Genomic DNA, 20174 nt, shown 5'->3' on the forward strand with positions numbered 1-20174 from the left:
AATCCATTGACAGATTCTATTTATAGTATCGATCCATCCATAGATTCTATTTATATTATCGATCCATTGATAGATTCTATTTATAGTATCGATCCATGGATAGATTCTATTTATTGTATCGATCCATCCACAGATTCTATTTATCAATTCAATCCATTGATAAATTCTATTTATAGTATCGATCCATCGATAGATTCGATTTGTAGTATCGATCCATTGATAGATTCTATTGATAGTATCGATCCATCCATAGATTCTATTCATAGTATTGATCCATTGCTAGAATCGATTTATAGTATTGATCCATGCATAGATTCTATTTATAGTATCGATCCATTGATAGATTCTATTAATAGTATCAAGCCATCGATAGATTCTATTCATTGTATCGATGCATTGATAGATTCTATTTATAGTATTGATCCATCGATAGATTCTATTTATAGTATCGATCCATCGAGAGATTCAATTTGTAGTATCGATCCATCGATAGATTCTATTTGTAGCATCGATCCATCGATAGATTCTATTTATAGTGTCGATCCATCGATTGATTCTATTCATTGTATCGTTCCACCCATGGATTCTATTTATTTTATCAATCGACCGATAGATTCTATTTATATTATCGATCCATCCAAAGATTCTATTTATAGTATCGATCCATTGATATGTTCTGTTTATAGTATCGATCCATCGATAGATTCTATTTATAGTATCGCTCTATCCATAGGTTCTATTTATAGTTTCGATCCATCGATAGATTCTATTTTTAATATCGCTCCATCCATAGATTCTATTTACTGTATCGATCCACCCTTAGATTGTATTTATAGTATCATTCGATCGATAGATTCTGTTTATATTAACGATCCATCCACAGATTCTATTTATCAATTCAATCCATTGATAAATTCTATTTATAGTATCGATCCATTGACAGATTCTATTTATAGTATCGATCCATTGATCGATTCTATTTGTAGTATCGATCCATACATAGATTCTATTTATAGTATCGATCCATTGATAGATTCTATTGAAAGTATCGATCCATTGATAGATTCTATTTATAGTATCAAGCCATCGATAGATTCCATTTATTGTATCGATCCATTGATAGATTCTATTTATAGTATCGCTCCATCAATAGATTCTATTTTTCGTATCGATCCATTGATAGATTCTATTTATTGTATCGATCCATCGATAGAATCTATTAATAGTATCGCTCCATCCATAGATTCTATTTATGTTATCGATCCATCGATAGTTTCTATTTACAGTATCGATCCATTGATAGAATCTATTAATAGTATCGGACCATCCATAGATTCTATTTATAGTATCGATCCATTGATAGATTCTATTTATAGTATCGGACCATCCATAGATTCTATTTATAGTGTCAATCCATTGACAGATTCTATTTATAGTATCGATCCATCCATAGATTCTATTTATATTATCGATCCATTGATAGATTCTATTTATAGTATCGATCCATGGATAGATTCTATTTATTGTATCGATCCATCCACAGATTCTATTTATCAATTCAATCCATTGATAAATTCTATTTATAGTATCGATCCATCGATAGAATCTATTAATAGTATCGGACCATCCATAGATTCTATTTATGGTATCGATCCATCGATAGATTCTATTTACAGTATCGATCCATCCATAGATTCTATTTATAGTATCGATCCATTGATATATTCTTTTTACAGTTTCGATCCATCGACCGATTCTATTCATTATATTGATCCATCGAGAGATTCGATTTGTAGTATCGATCCATCGATAGATTCTATTTATAGTATCGATCCATCCATAGATTCTATTTATAGTATCGATCCATTGCTAGATTCTATTTATAGTATTGATCCATGCATAGATTCTATTTATAGTATCGATCCATTGATAGATTCTATTTACAGTGTTGATCCATTCATAGATTCCATTTACAGTATCGATCCATCCATAGATTCTATTTATAGTATCGATCCATTGATAGATTCTATTCATAATATTGATCCATCGAGAGATTCTATTTATAGTATCGATCCATCGATAGATTCGATTTGTAGTATCGATCCATTGATAGATTCTATTGATAGTATCGATCCATCCATAGATTCTATTCATAGTATTGATCCATTGCTAGAATCGATTTATAGTATTGATCCATGCATAGATTCTATTTATAGTATCGATCCATTGATAGATTCTATTAATAGTATCAAGCCATCGATAGATTCTATTCATTGTATCGATGCATTGATAGATTCTATTTATAGTATTGATCCATCGATAGATTCTATTTATAGTATCGATCCATCGAGAGATTCAATTTGTAGTATCGATCCATCGATAGATTCTATTTGTAGCATCGATCCATCGATAGATTCTATTTATAGTGTCGATCCATCGATTGATTCTATTCATTGTATCGTTCCACCCATGGATTCTATTTATTTTATCAATCGACCGATAGATTCTATTTATATTATCGATCCATCCAAAGATTCTATTTATAGTATCGATCCATTGATATGTTCTGTTTATAGTATCGATCCATCGATAGATTCTATTTATAGTATCGCTCTATCCATAGGTTCTATTTATAGTTTCGATCCATCGATAGATTCTATTTTTAATATCGCTCCATCCATAGATTCTATTTACTGTATCGATCCACCCTTAGATTGTATTTATAGTATCATTCGATCGATAGATTCTGTTTATATTAACGATCCATCCACAGATTCTATTTATCAATTCAATCCATTGATAAATTCTATTTATAGTATCGATCCATTGACAGATTCTATTTATAGTATCGATCCATTGATCGATTCTATTTGTAGTATCGATCCATACATAGATTCTATTTATAGTATCGATCCATTGATAGATTCTATTGAAAGTATCGATCCATTGATAGATTCTATTTATAGTATCAAGCCATCGATAGATTCCATTTATTGTATCGATCCATTGATAGATTCTATTTATAGTATCGCTCCATCAATAGATTCTATTTTTCGTATCGATCCATTGATAGATTCTATTTATTGTATCGATCCATCGATAGAATCTATTAATAGTATCGCTCCATCCATAGATTCTATTTATGTTATCGATCCATCGATAGTTTCTATTTACAGTATCGATCCATTGATAGAATCTATTAATAGTATCGGACCATCCATAGATTCTATTTATAGTATCGATCCATTGATAGATTCTATTTATAGTATCGGACCATCCATAGATTCTATTTATAGTGTCAATCCATTGACAGATTCTATTTATAGTATCGATCCATCCATAGATTCTATTTATATTATCGATCCATTGATAGATTCTATTTATAGTATCGATCCATGGATAGATTCTATTTATTGTATCGATCCATCCACAGATTCTATTTATCAATTCAATCCATTGATAAATTCTATTTATAGTATCGATCCATCGATAGAATCTATTAATAGTATCGGACCATCCATAGATTCTATTTATGGTATCGATCCATCGATAGATTCTATTTACAGTATCGATCCATCCATAGATTCTATTTATAGTATCGATCCATTGATATATTCTTTTTACAGTTTCGATCCATCGACCGATTCTATTCATTATATTGATCCATCGAGAGATTCGATTTGTAGTATCGATCCATCGAGAGATATGATTTGTAGTATCGATCCATCGATAGATTCTATTTATAGTATCGATCCATCATAGATTCTATTTATTTTATCAATCGACCAATAGAATCTATTTGTAGTATCGATCCATCGATAGATTCTATTTATAGTATCGATCCATCGAGAGATTCTATTTATCGTATCGATCCATCGATAGATTCTATTTATAGTATCGACCCATCGCTAGATTCTATTAATTTTATCAATCGACCGATAGAATCTATTTATAGTATCGATCCATTGATAGATTCTATTTTTCGTATCGCTCCATCAATTGATTCTATTTTTCGTCTCGATCCATTGATAGATTCTATTTATTGTATCGATCCATCGATAGAATCTATTAATAGTATCGCTCCATCCATAGATTCTATTTATGGTATCGATCCATCGATAGATTCTATTTACAGTATCGATCCATTGATAGATTCTATTTATAGTGTCAATCCATTGATAGATTCTATTTATAGTATCGATCCATCCATAGATTCTATTTATAGTATCGATCCATTGATAGATTCGATTTACAGTATCGAACCATCCATAGATTCTATTTATAGTCTCGATCCATTGATAGATTCTATTTATTGTATCGATCCATCGATAGAATCTATTAATAGTATCGCTCCATCCATAGATTCTATTTATAGTCTCGATGCAACGATAGATTCTATTTATAGTATCGATCCATTGATATTTTCTTTTTATAGTTTCGATCCATCGATCGATTCTATTCATTATATTGATCCATCGAGAGATTCTCTTTATAGTATCGATCCATCGAGAGATTCAATTTGTAGTATCGATCCATCGAGAGATTCGATTTGTAGTATCGACCCATCGCTAGATTCTATTTATTTTATCAATCGACCAATAGAATCTATTTGCAGTATCGATCCATCGATAGATTCTATTTGTCGTATCGATCCATCGATAGATTCTATTTGTAGTATCGATCCATCGATAGATTCTATTTATAGTATCGATCCATCGATAGATTCTATTTATAGTATCGACCCATCGCTAGATTCTATTTATTTTATCAATCGACCAATAGAATCTATTTGCAGTATCGATCCATCGATAGATTCTATTTATAGTATCGATCCATCCATAGATTCTATTTATAGTATTGATCCATTGATAGATTCTATTTATAGTTTTGATCCATCCATAGATTCTATTTATAGTATCGATCCATTGATAGATTCTATTTATGGTATCGATCCATCCATAGATTCTATTTATAGTATCGATCCATCGATAGATTCTATTTGTAGTATCGATCCATCGATAGATTCTATTTATTTTATCAATCGACCAATAGAATCTATTTGCAGTATCGATCCATTGATAGATTCTATTTATTGTATCGATCCATCGATAGATTCTATTTATAGTACAGATCCATCCATAGATTCTATTCATAGTATCGATCCATTTATAGATTCTATTCAAAGTATCGATCCATCGATAGATTCTATTTCTCGTTTCGATCCATCGATAGATTCTATTTATAGTATCGATCCATTGATAGATTCTAATTATAGTATCGATCCATCCATAGATTCTATTTAGAGTATTGATCCATTGATAGATTCTATTTATAGTATCGATCCATCCATAGATTCTATTTATCGTATCGATCCATCGATAGATTCTATTTGTAGTATCGATCCATCGATAGATTCTATTTTTTGTATCCTCCATCCATAGATTCTATTTATAGTATCGATCCATTGATAGATTCTATTTACAGTATCGATCCATCCATAGATTCTATTTATAGTATCGATCCATTGCTAGATTCTATTTATAGTATCGATCCATCCAGAGATTCTATTTATAGTATCGATCGATTCTATTTATAGTACCGATCCATTGATAGATTCTGTTGAAAGTATCGATCCATTGATAGATTCTATTTATAGTATCAAGCCATCGATAGATTCTATTCATTGTATCGATCCATTGTTAGATTCTATTAATCGTATCGATCCTTCGATAGATTCTATTCATCGTATTGATCCATCGAGAGATTCAATTTGTCGTATCGATCCATCGATATATTCTATTTGTAGCATCGATCCATCGATAGATTCTATTTATTGTGTCGTTCCACCCATGGATTCTATTTATTTTATCAATCAACTGATAGATTCTATTTATAGTATCGATCCATCCGTAGATTCTAATTATAGTATCGATCCATTGATAGATTCTATTTATCATATCGATCCATCGATAGATTCTATTTATCGTGTCAATCCATTGATGGATTCTATTTATAATATCGATTCATTGATAGATTTTATTTATAATATCGATCCATCCATAAATTGTATTTAGAGTATCGATCCATTGATAGATTCTATTGAAAGTATCGATCCATTGATAGATTCTATTTATAGTATCAAGCCATCGATAGATTCTATTCATCGTATCGATCCATTGATAGATTCTATTTATAGTATCGATCCATTGATAGATTATATTTGTAGTCTCGATGCAACGATAGATTCTATTTATCGTACCGATCCATCCACAGATTCAATTTATCAATTCAATCCATTGATAGATTCTATTTATAGCATCGATCCATTGATCGATTCTATTTGTAGTATCGATCCATACATCGATTCTATTTATAGTATCGATCCATTGATAGATTCTATTGAAAGTATCGATCCATTGATCGATTCTATTTATAGTATCAAGCCATCGATAGATTCCATTTATTGTATCGATGCATCGAGAGATTCTATTTATCGAATCGATCCATCGATAGATTCTATTTATAGTATCGACCCATCGCTGGATTCTATTTATTTTATCAATCGACCAATAGAATCTATTTGTAGTATCGATCCATCGATAGATTCTATTTATAGTATCGATCCATCCATAGATTCTATTTATAGTATTGATCCATTGATAGATTCTATTTATAGTATTGATCCATCCACAGATTCTATTTTTCGTGTCGATCCATTGATAGATTCTATTTATAGTATCGATCCATTTATAGATTCTATTTACAGTATCGATCCTGCATAGATTCTAATTATAGTATCGATCCATCGATAGATTCTGTTTCTCGTATCGATCCATCGATAGATTCTATTTAAGGTATCGATCCATCCATAGATTCTACTGATAGTATCGATCCATTGATAGATTCTATTTATCGTATCGATCCTTCGATAGATTCTATTTATCGTATCGATCTTTCGATAGATTCTATTTATCGTATCGATCCTTCGATAGATTCTATTTATAGTTTCGATCCTTCGATAGATTCTATTTATAGTTTCGATCCTTCGATAGATTCTATTTATAGTTTCGATCCATCGATAGATTCTATTTATAGTTTCGATCCATCGATAGATTCTATTTATCATATCGATCCATCGATAGATTCTATTTATAGTTTCGATCCATCGATAGATTCTATTTATCGTATCGATCCATCGATAGATTCTATTTATAGTTTCGATCCATCGATAGATTCTATTTATCGTATCGATCCATCGATAGATTCTATTTTTTGTATCGCTCCATCCATAGATTCTATTTATAGTATCAAGCCATCGATAGATTCTATCCATTGTATCGATCCATTGATAGATTCTATTTATAGTATCGATCTATCCATAGATTCTATTTATAGTATCGATCCATTGATAGATTCTATTTATCGTATCGATCCTTCGATAGATTCTATTTATCGTATCGATCCTTCGATAGATTCTATTTATAGTTTGGATCCATCCATAGATTCTATTTATAGTTTCGATCCATCGATAGATTCTATTGAAAGTATTGATCCATCGATAGATTCCATTCATTGTATCGCTCCACCCATGGATTCTATTTATCGTATAGATCCATTGATAGATTCTATTTATAGTGTTGATCCATCCATAGATTCTATTTATAGTATCGATCCATTGATAGATTCCATTTACAGTATCGATTCATCCATAGATTCTATTAATAGTATCGATCCATTGATAGATTCTATTTATAGTATCGATCCATCCATAGATTCTATTTATAGTATCGATCCATCGATAGATTCTATTTGTTGTATCGATCCATCGATTGATTCTATTTATAGTGTTGATCCATCGATAGATTCTATTGAAAGTATCGATCCATCGATAGATTCCATTCACTGTATCGTTCCACCCATGGATTCTATTTATTTTCTCAATCGATGGATAGATTCTATTTATAGTATCGATCCATGCATAGATTCTAATTATAGTATCGATCCATCGATAGATTCTATTTATAGTATCGCTCCATCCATAGATTCTATTAATAGTATCGATCCATTGATAGATTCTATTAATAGTATCGCTTCATCCATAGATTCTATTTATCGTATCGATCCATCCATTTATTCTATTTATAGTATCGATCCATCCAGAGATTCTATTAATAGTACTGAACCATTGATAGATTCTATTAATAGTATCGCTCCATCCATAGTTTCTATTCATAGTATCGATCCACCCATAGATCCTATTTATTATATCGATATATTGGTAGATTCTATTTATAGTATCGATCCATCAATAGATTCTATTAATAGTGTCGCTCCATCCATAGATTCTATTTATGGTATCGATCGACTGATAGATTCTATTTATAATATCGATTCATCCATAGATTCTATTTGGAGTATCGATCCACTGAGAGATTCTATTTGGAGTATCGATCCATTGAGAGATTCTATTTGTAGTATTTTTTTTATTCGTTCACGGGATGTGGGCGTCGCTGGCAAGGCCGGCATTTATTGCCCATCCCTAATTGCCCTCGAGAAGGTGGTGGTGAGCCGCCTTCTTGAACCGCTGCAGTCCGTGTGGTGACGGTTCTCCCACAGTGCTGTTAGGAAGGGAGTTCCAGGATTTTGACCCAGCGACAATGAAGGAACGGCGATATATTTCCAAGTTGGGATGGTGTGTGACTTGGAGGGGAACGTGCAGGTGGTGTTGTTCCCATGCGCCTGCTGCCCTTGTCCTTCTAGGTGGTAGAGGTCGCGGGTTTGGGAGGTGCTGTCGAAGAAGCCTTGGCGAGTTGCTGCAGTGCATCCTGTGGATGGTGCACACTGCAGCCACTGTGCGCCGGTGGTGAAGGGAGTGAATGTTTAGGGTGGTGGATGGGGTGCCAATCAAGCGGGCTGCTTTATCTTGGATGGTGTCGAGCTTCTTGAGTGTTGTTGGAGCTGCACTCATCCAGGCAAGTGGAGAGTATTCCATCACACTCCTGACTTGTGCCTTGTAGATGGTGGAAAGGCTTTGGGGAGTCAGGAGGTGAGTCACTCGCCGCAGAATACCCAGCCTCTGACCTGCTCTCGTAGCCACGATATTTATATGGCTGGTCCAGTTAAGTTTCTGGTCAATGGTGACCCCCAGGATGTTGATGGTGGGGGATTCGGCGATGGTAATGCCATTGAATGTCAAGGGGAGGTGATTGGACTCTCTCTTGTTGGAGATGGTCATTGCCTGGCACTTATCTGGCGCGAATGTTACTTGCCACTTATGAGCCCAAGCCTGTATGTTGTCCAGGTCTTGCTGCATGCAGGCTCGGACTGCTTCATTATCTGAGGGGTTGCGAATGGAACTGAACACTGTGCAGTCATCAGCGAACATCCACATTTCTGACCTTATGATGGAGGGAAGGTCATTGATGAAGCAGCTGAAGATGGTTGGGCCTAGGACACTGCCTTGAGGAACTCCTGCAGCAATGTCCTGGGGCTGAGATGATTGGCCTCCAACAACCACTACCATCTTCCTTTGTGCTAGGTATGACTCCAGCCACTGGAGAGTTTTCCCATTGACTTCAATTTTACTAGGGCTCCTTGGTGCCACACTCGGTCAAATGCTGCCTTGATGTCAAGGGCAGTCACTCTCACCTCACCTCTGGAATTCAGCTCTTTTGTCCATGTTTGGACCAAGGCTGTAATGAGGTCTGGAGCCGAGTGGTCCTGGCGGAACCCAAACTGAGCATCGGTGAGCAGGTTATTGGTGAGTAAGTGCCGCTTGATAGCACTGTCGACGACACCTTCCATCACTTTGCTGATGATTGAGAGTAGACTGATGGGGCGGTAATTGGCCGGATTGGATTTGGCCTGCTTTTTGTGGACAGGACATACCTGGGCAATTTCCCACATTGTCGGGTGGATGCCAGTGTTGTAGCTGTACTGGAACAGCTTGGCGAGAGGCGCAGCTAGTTCTGGAGCACAAGTCTTCAGCACTACTGCTGGGATGTTGTCGGGGCCCATAGCCTTTGCTGTATCCAGTGCACTCAGCCGTTTCTTGATATCACGTGGAGTGAATCGAATTGGCCGAAGACTGGCTTCCGTGATGGTGGGGATATCGGGAGGAGGCTGAGATGGATTATCCACTCGGCACTTCTGGCTGAAAATGGTTGCAAACGCTTCAGCCTTGTCTTTTGCACTCACGTGCTGGACTCCGCCATCATTGAGAATGGGGATGTTTGCAGAGCCTCCTCCTCCCGTTAGTTGTTTAATTGTCCACCACCATTCACGACTGGATGTGGCAGGACTGCAGAGCTTTGATCTGATCCGTTGGTTGTGGAATCGCTTAGCTCTGTCTATAGCATGTTGCTTCCGCTGTTTAGCATGCATGTAGTCCTGAGTTGTAGCTTCACCAGGTTGGCACCTCATTTTTAGGTTCGCCTGGTGCTGCTCCTGGCATGCTCTTCTACACTCCTCATTGAACCAGGGTTGATCCCCTGGCTTGTTGGTAATGGTAGAGTGAGGAATATGCCGGGCCATGAGGTTACAGATTGTGCTGGAATACAATTCTGCTGCTGCTGATGGCCCACAGCGCCTCAGCCCAGTTTTGAGCTGCTAGATCTGTTCTGAATCTATCCCATTTAGCACGGTGGTAGTGCCACACAACACGTTGGATGGTGTCCTCAGTGCGAAGACGGGATTTCATCTCCACGAGGACTGTGCGGTGGTCACTCCTACCAATACTGTCATGGACAGATGCATTTGCGACAGGTAGATTGGTGAGGACGAGGTCAAGTAAGTTTTTCCCTCGTGTTGGTTCGCTCACGACCTGCCGCAGGCCCAGTCTAGCAGCTATGTCCTTCAGGACTCGGCCAGCTCGGTCAGTAGTGGTGCTACCGAGCCACTCTTGGTGATGGACATTGAAGTCCCCCACCCAGAGTACATTTTGTGCCCTTGCTACCCTCAGTGCTTCCTCCAAGTGGTGTTCAACATGGAGGAGGACTGATTCATCAGCTGAGGGAGGACGGTAGGTGGTAATCAGCAGGAGGTTTCCTTGCCCATGTTTGACCTGATGCCATGAGATTTCATGGGGTCCAGAGTCAATGTTGAGGACTCCCAGGGCCACTCCCTCCTGACTGTATATCACTGTACCGCCACCTCTGGTGGGTCTGTCCTGCCGGTGCGACAGGACATACCCAGGGATGGTGATGGAAGAGTCTGGGACGTTGGCTGAAAGATATGATTCTGTGAGTATGGCTGTGTCAGGCTGTTGCTTGATTCGTCTGTGGGACAGCTCTCCCAATTTTGGCACAAGTCCCCAGATGTTAGTAAGGAGGACCTTGCAGGGTCGACTGGGCTTGGTGTTTTGCCGTTGTCGTGTCCGGTGCCTAGTGGTCCGATGCCGGGTGGTCCGTCCGGTTTTATTCTTATTATGACTTTTCGACAGATTCTATTTATAGTATCAATCCATCGATAGATTATATTTGTCGTATCAATCCATCGATAGATTCTATTCATGGTATCGATCTACCCAGAGATTCTATTTATAGTATCGATCCATTGACAGATTCTATTTATAGTATCGATCCATTGATGGATTCTATTTATAGTATCGATCCATTCATAGATTCTATTTATAGTATCGATGCATCCATAGATTCTATTTATAGTATCGATCCATCTAGAGATTCTATTTATAGTATCGATCTACCCATAGATTCTATTTATAGTATCGATCCATCCATAGATTCTATTTATAGTATCGATCGACCGTTAGATTCTATTTATAGTATCGATTCATCCATAGATTCTATTTGGAGTATCGATCCATCGATAGATTCTATTTATAGTATTGCTCCATCGATGGATTCTATTTATAGTATCGATCCATTGATGGATTCGATTTATAGTATCGATCAATTCATAGATTCCATTTATCGTATCGGTGCATCCATAGATTCTATTTATAGTATCAATCGACCGATTGATTCTATTGATAGTATCGATCCATCGATAGATCCTATTATAGTATCGCTCTATCCATAGATTCTATTTATAGTCTCGATCCATCGAGAGATTCTATTTATAGTATCGATGCATCGAGAGATTCTAATTATAGTATTGATCCATTGACAGATTCTATTTATAGTATCTCTCCATCCATCGATCCTATTTATATTATCAATCCATTGATCGATTCTATTTGTCGTACCGATCCATCAATAGATTCTATTTGTAGTTTCGATCCATCCAAAGATTCTATTTATAGTATCGATCCATCCAGAGATTCTATTTATAGTATCGATCCATCCAGAGATTCTATTTATAGTATCGCTCCATCCATAGATTCTATTTATAGTATCGCTCCATCCATAGATTCTATTTATAGTATCGATCCATCCAGAGATTCTATTTATAGTATCGATCCCCCCATAGGTTCTATTTATATTATAGATCCATCCATAGATTCAATTTATAATATCGATCAATTGATAGATTCTATTTATAGTAACGATCGACCGATAGATTCTATTTATAGTATCGATCCATTGATAGATTCTATTTATCGTATCGACCCATCGAGAGATTCTATTTATTGTAACGATCCATCGACAGATTCTATTTTTCGTATCGATTCATCCATAGATTCTATTTTTCGTATCGATCGGCCGATAGATTCTATTTATAGTATTGATCCACCCATAGATTCTATTTATAGTATCGATCCATTGATAGATTCTATTTATAGTATTGATCCATCGAGTGATTCTATTTATCGTATCGACCCATCGATAGATTCTATTTATAGTATCGATCCATCGATCGATTGTATTCATTGTATTGATCCATCGAGAGATTCTATTTATAGTATTGATCCATCGATAGATTCTATTTATAGTATCGATCCACCCAGAGTTTCTATTTATAGTATCGATCCATTGATAGATTCTATTTATGGTAAAGATCCATTGATAGATTCTATTTATAGTATCGATCCACCCGAAGATTCTATTTATAGTATCGATCCATCGATAGATTCTATTTATAGTATCGATCTATCCATAGATTCTATTTATAGTATCGATCCATCGAGATATTCTATTTATAGTATCGATCCACCCGAAGATTCTATTTATAGTATCGATCCATCGATAGATTTTATTTATAGTATCGATCCACCCATTGATTCTATTTATGGTATCGATCCATCGATAGATTCTATTTATAGTATCGATCTATCCATAGATTCTATTTATAGTATCGATCCATCGAGATATTCTATTTATAGTATCGATCCACCCATAGATTCTTTTTATAGTATCGATCCATCGATAGATCCTATTGTAGTATCGCTCTATCCATAGATTCTATTTATAGTCTCGATCCATCGAGAGATTCTATTTATAGTATCGATGCATCGAGAGATTCTAATTATAGTATTGATCCATTGACAGATTCTATTTACAGTATCTCTCCATCCATCGATCCTATTTATATTATCAATCCATTGATCGATTCTATTTGTCGTACCGATCCATCAATAGATTCTATTTGTAGTTTCGATCCATCCAGAGATTCTATTTATAGTATCGATCCATCCAGAGATTCTAATTATAGTATCGATCCATCCAGAGATTCTATTTATAGTATCGATCCATCCAGAGATTCTATTTATAGTATCGCTCCATCCATAGATTCTATTTATAGTATCGCTCCATCCATAGATTCTATTTATAGTATCGATCCATCCAAAGATTCTATTTATAGTATCGATCCATCCAGAGATTCTATTTATAGTATCGATCCATCCAGAGATTCTATTTATAGTATCGATCCATCCAGAGATTCTATTTATAGTATCGCTCCATCCATAGATTCTATTTATAGTATCGATCCATCCAGAGATTCTATTTATAGTATCGCTCCATCCATAGATTCTATTTATAGTATCGATCCATCCAAAGATTCTATTTATAGTATCGATCCATCCAGAGATTCTATTTATAGTATCGATCCATCCAGAGATTCTATTTATAGTATCGATCCATCCATAGATTCTATTTATAGTATCGCTCCATCCATAGATTCTATTTATAGTATCGATCCATCCAGAGATTCTATTTATAGTATCGATCCCCCCATAGGTTCTATTTATATTATAGATCCATCCATAGATTCAATTTATAATATCGATCAATTGATAGATTCTATTTATAGTAACGATCGACCGATAGATTCTATTTATAGTATCGATCCATTGATAGATTCTATTTATCGTATCGATTCATCCATAGATTCTATTTTTCGTATCGATCGGCCGATAGATTCTATTTATAGTATTGATCCACCCATAGATTCTATTTATAGTATCGATCCATTGATAGATTCTATTTATAGTATTGATCCATCGAGTGATTCTATTTATCGTATCGACCCATCGATAGATTCTATTTATAGTATCGATCCATCGATCGATTGTATTCATTGTATTGATCCATCGAGAGATTCTATTTATAGTATTGATCCATCGATAGATTCTATTTATAGTATCGATCCACCCAGAGTTTCTATTTATAGTATCGATCCATTGATAGATTCTATTTATGGAATCGATCCATTGATAGATTCTATTTATGGTAAAGATCCATTGATAGATTCTATTTATAGTATCGATCCACCCGAAGATTCTATTTATAGTATCGATCCATCGATAGATTCTATTTATAGTATCGATCTATCCATAGATTCTATTTATAGTATCGATCCATCGAGATATTCTATTTATAGTATCGATCCACCCGAAGATTCTATTTATAGTATCGATCCATCGATAGATTTTATTTATAGTATCGATCCACCCATTGATTCTATTTATGGTATCGATCCATCGATAGATTCTATTTATAGTATCGATCTATCCATAGATTCTATTTATAGTATCGATCCATCGAGATATTCTATTTATAGTATCGATCCACCCATAGATTCTATTTATAGTATCGATCCACCGATAGATTCTATTTATAGTATCAATCCATCGATAGATTCTATTTATAGTATCGATCCACCGATACATTCTGTTTATAGTATCGATCCACCCTTAGATTCTATTTATAGTATCGATCCCTCGAGAGATTCTATTTATAGTATCGATCCACCCATAGATTCTATTTATAGTATCGATCCACCCATAGATTCTATTTGTAGTATCGATCCATCGAGAGATTCTATTTATAGTATCGATCCATCGACAGATTCTATTTATAGTATCGATCCACCCATAGATTCTATTGATAGTATCGATCCACCCATAGATTCTATTTATAGTATCAATCCATCGATAGATTCTGTTTATAGTATCGATCCACCCTTAGATTCTATTCATAGTATCGATCCCTCGAGAGATTCTATTTATAGTATCGATCCACCCATAGATTCTATTTGTAGTATCGATCCATCGAGAGATTCTATTTATAGTATTGATCCATCGACAGATTCTATTTATAGTATCGATCCACCCATAGATTCTATTTATAGTATCGATCCACCCATAGATTCTATTGATAATATCGATCCATCGAGAGATTCTATTGATCGTATCGATGCATCGAGAGAGTCTCCAATATTGATCCATTGATCAATTCTACTGATAATATTGATCCAATGATAGATTGTATTAATAAGGTTCTTTTCTTTCACCCTATTCAGGGTTTCTGACAAGTTTACAGTGAAACTCCCACAGTTGGACTTTTTGGGGTTAAACAACACAATTTCTGCCAGAGCCTTATCTGAAAATGACTCCCTTCTCGTTGGCACAAGCTCCGCCATCTGGCAGCTGCTGAAAGCGCAGAGAAACTGCACATCACCTCAGGGTATGACGAACAGGGATGGTACGAAGGACTTGATGGGGAGGAAGCATTTGATATTGATGGCGACAACGAGGACTGGCTCTTCATTTGTGGGCGAGTTCTTCAATCAGAACAGCGATATATTTTACCTGTTTGAACCATTGTGGCACGTGGAGAGGACGGTGACTTTTGAACCGGGGGGGGCAAACGCTGTGGCCTCTTCCATCGTCTATCGCGATGTGGTACAGCAACTGATGCTGTGCGACCTCTACGCGTTGGAAAACTTCCTGATTCCAGTGCCTGACCGGCACATCACGGGCTTCCTGTTTCGACGAGGCTCAAGTAAGTCGTTGTGCGAGTGGCCAGTTTGCACCCCGGCCAAACGAAGGGTGAGCGAGAGGTTCCCCTGTCGGGTCCAGAGGTGCGGGCCGCTCAACATGACCCTGGCAGTGGAGTCGTGCCTCCAGAAGCAGCACGTGGCCATGAAAACCGTGCGCATAAGGCAGCTGGAATTCCTGCGACCACTGGTGGAGGACCTCAGAATCAACCTCAAGGTCATCCAGCTGGTCCGTGATCCCAGGGCAGTGCTGGCTTCCCGGATGGTGGCCTTCCCGGGTAAATACGACGCCTGGAAGAAATGGGCCAACAAAGGTGAGGTGCCGGATGACGAAGAGGTCGGGAAGCTCCGAGGGAACTGTGAAAGCCTACGAGCCTCTGCGCAGCTCGGCATCAGCCAGCCTCCTTGGCTGAAGGACCGCTACATGCTGATGCGTTATGAGGACATAGCGTTGGAGCCCATGAAGAAGGCACTTGAGATGTACCAATTTGCTGGCCTCCCCATCACACCAGAGGTCAAAAAGTGGATTTACGTGAACACCCAAACCTCGAAGGGCAGTGACAATGTCTACTCGACGCACAAAAACTCTTCGGCACAGTTCGAGAAATGGCGGCTCGCCCTACCGTTCAAAATCGCCGCGGTTGTCCAAAAGGTCTGCGAACCGGTCATGAAATTGTTTGGCTACAAACTGGTCAATGATGCCACAACTCTCGCAAACAGATCTGCCAGCCTGCTCGAAAACCGAAACTTTTGAATCACCTAACTTGCGGTGAAGGGTGAAGTTGCAATGGTCTTGACGTAGCTGAAAGCAAATGCCTATGTTTTAGCCTTCGAGATGAAACTTGAAGCTCTGTTGATGCGAAACAAACTCAACATCTCTTGGATGGATGTGCAATGGGCTTATTAGGCGCTGCGAAGGACAAAACAGTTGCCTGAAGTACAGATGATAATGGGAACACAGATATATTAAACACACACAAAATGAGAGATTTATTTATTAAGGGAAAGATTATTTTTATGACTTGATTCTATAAAAATTTAGTGTGGTCTTAGGGCTAGGTTGGGAGACAGGGTTACAGAGGAACTTAATCTTATTTGTATTGAATTTAGGTTTTAGGCTGAAATATCAAATTATAGGAGAAGGCGTGGACTCATTTTTGATTTTAACTTATAGAAATTTTTTAATAGAATTTCAAGGAGTTTTTTTCTCCCAATTGTAGAGTTGTCCTTAGGACTTGAAGATTATATTTTTGACAGTAGATATTGGCATTTGGGACTAAATTTGAGGGAGTTGAAGTCTATGCTTGAGGTTTCAGAGTTACATTTTTAGATATTTGGTGCCAAATTGTTTTGTTAGTGGGAAAATGGGATTTGATTTCCTTCTAAATGGTGAGAATTTTCTATTTGTGCCTGGGCCAACTAACTCTGGAGTAAGTTCTTCTACTTAGACATTTATAAGTCCAGGTGATATTGTAATCTATGCAGAAGAGCAGCAGCTGGTCCAAGAATGAATTGATTATAGTCACATTGATAAAATGTTTCTTTTCAACATATGAGGTCCCTGCTCATTCTCAGGACATACAGTAGGGCCGTAGTAGAATGAATACGACAGATAACTGAACCTCAAGAACCAATAGCAAATTCCTCACAAGGCTGGGAGCGATCTTATGAGTGTGTGCTCCCAGCAGGGTTGCCCATACCAGGAATTGTGGGCCACCACAAATGTCCATCCAGTATATTACAGAGCGTTGTAGGAACACTCCCTCTTGGCAAGGAACTTCATGATCCACACTCTCTGGAAATCAAATTATCCACTCTTGTACGGAGATCTGATCCTAGAAATTCCTCTTGGCGATACTAAGTATGGGGGGCAATTTTAACCTAACCCGCCCTTCGGGAAACTGACAGGCTTAGGTGCGACGCTGATGTTACACCACGTCAGATTTTAGTCTCCATTGAAGTCAATATTGGGCGGGCTGTAAAACCGGCATTCCACCCGATCCTGTGGGTTTCCCGCCCGGCGAGTTAGGTTAAAATGGCCCCCCATGAAGACTAATTGGCCAGGGTTTTCTGCATTTGTACGCAGAATTGGAAAACCCTGAACGATATGTCCCTTTGGCATTGGTCTGTCCATGATTTTAATGGCGATGTTAATCCTGCTATACTGTAATCTGGGCGATATGCGATACTTAACGTGACACAATGGTGATCGCATGCAGTGTGTGAATGCTGTGTGTGATTCAGAGTGGTTATATGGCAGGCATTTGAGGTGGTGGCTATTGGGTTAGGATTTATCTGCCAGGTTATACAGGCAAGTACCTGACCCAATTGGGTTTCATTTAGATTGTGCCCTGATTTGGTGAGCAGAAATAAATCAGCCAGGATACACCACATTGACCAGGACAATTGCTCGATCTTTTTTGGGGCCCAGTTTGGTGTCCAAAGCCCAAGAGAATCACGGCATTGGATGTTAGAACTGGTCACATCTCTGTATTCTACTTGAGATTGCAGGGATTGCGACAACGCACATCTGTTACAGCGAAATAAAGCGATCGTCCAGACAGCTCCTGCTGAGATGGATGAGCGGGCAAAACTGTGACTATTTGGACCGTCCACTCCAGCAAGCCTTACGAGCAGCATCAAGGAATCGACTGGCTGATCCCTCAGGAGAAGAGCTGGCCGCTCGGCGGGGAAGAAAAGTCAGAAGTTTCCTAACTTATGCCTTCATTCTTGGGCCAATGGAGTTAGCAGCTTAGTGAATACAGAAGGGGACATTTTAGTTGCACAAGGCTTCAGCTATTTAAAAGTTGTGTTTTATTATTTGTTTTTAAAAAACTATTTAAGCCTTCCCACGTCCATTGTCTTCACGCCCAAACTCCTATCACAGCACTTTACTCTGAGTGCGTCAATGCTATGTTTTTTAACGTGCTTTTATTTGACATGGGAGAGTTTTTCTCTCGGTGAACTCTGACCTGCTGATCCTATTGACATGTGGACCGGGCCGGAGTTTCATAGTGATGTGCCGAGCAGAGTTCAGGTGCTCAGGAGTGCTCTTCGTACTTTGTTCTCAGGCTGTCCTGATGCTGCTCTGAGGATATCTGGTCAGCTCTGCGAGTGCAGCCTCGGGCATGGCGACGGAAGGAAATTTGTCAGCTTGCTGAATTTCTTGGCTCGTTTTTTTTTTGTTAATGGTTTGAACCATCCCGGTAACCACAGCAACGCAGTACTGAACATTCCAAGTCAGCTCGAAGTACGCAGGAGTCTTCATTTTTAATAGTTCAAAGTTCAGACCAATGCTTGCTGTGAGAGACACATATTTTACCTCACATTTGCCTCAGCTCTGATTTCTTTACAAAGGGTATTGAGGAGTCACTCTGCAGCTGGCTTGCAGAGTATTGGTTTTTGAGCACAAACTGTGGATGTAGGAGTGTGAGGTTAGCGTTAGCCTCTGATACCATGTTTCATTGTACTGTACCTGCAGTTGAGAACATCTATGTACGATGGCAGATATGTCATTAAACGACTGGTATGAAATGGCTATACTTTCACTTTTGTTGCTAGCCTGAGATTCTGTCAGATGATCTCATTGTTGGGATTCGTTATAAGCCGTAGAATTCCTCAATTTCTTGTTGTCAGTTAACCTGGACTGAACTCTCATGTCTTCAAACCAGAGGCTAGTGGAAGCCCTGTTCTTTCTTTTGAGATAAATCAGGGTTCTTGGTTTTACTCCAGTTCAGTGCAATACAATCCCTAAAGCCAAGCTTTTCAAACCAGAATCAAGGCCATGGAATTTGTGGCCCCCATTTCCTTATAAATCAAAACTGCAATGACAGGAGCATGTGGCTGATTGCTGTGAGGTTATGTTCAGCACAATGCCATTTAATTAAATATCAAATTGTTTCTGGCAATACGAGGGGGGATTGGAGTAGTGTTGCTACCTATCCAATTGTTTGCTTTCCTCACTGTTGTGAAAGGTCACTTGCAGTGTAGTAAAA

The 20174-nt window shown here is 37.6% G+C and overlaps 1 protein-coding gene across 4 annotated transcripts in view; it reads left to right on the top strand.

The window, feature by feature from the left end:
* LOC137304187 (carbohydrate sulfotransferase 3-like) overlaps positions 1-19713 on the top strand; it is a 139534-nt gene extending 119821 nt beyond the window's left edge. For all 4 annotated transcript variants that reach the window (XM_067972711.1, XM_067972710.1, XM_067972713.1 and 1 more), the window contains one exon: positions 15703-19713. In XM_067972711.1, the coding sequence (XP_067828812.1) occupies positions 15703-16933 (1231 nt within the window). In that variant the 3' untranslated portion in view covers positions 16934-19713. The remainder of the gene's footprint in view (positions 1-15702) is intronic.
* Positions 19714-20174: the final 461 nt, after the last annotated feature.

This window comes from Heptranchias perlo, chromosome 36 (assembly GCF_035084215.1).
Source record: "Heptranchias perlo isolate sHepPer1 chromosome 36, sHepPer1.hap1, whole genome shotgun sequence".
In the NCBI taxonomy this organism is placed as follows: domain Eukaryota; kingdom Metazoa; phylum Chordata; class Chondrichthyes; order Hexanchiformes; family Hexanchidae; genus Heptranchias; species Heptranchias perlo.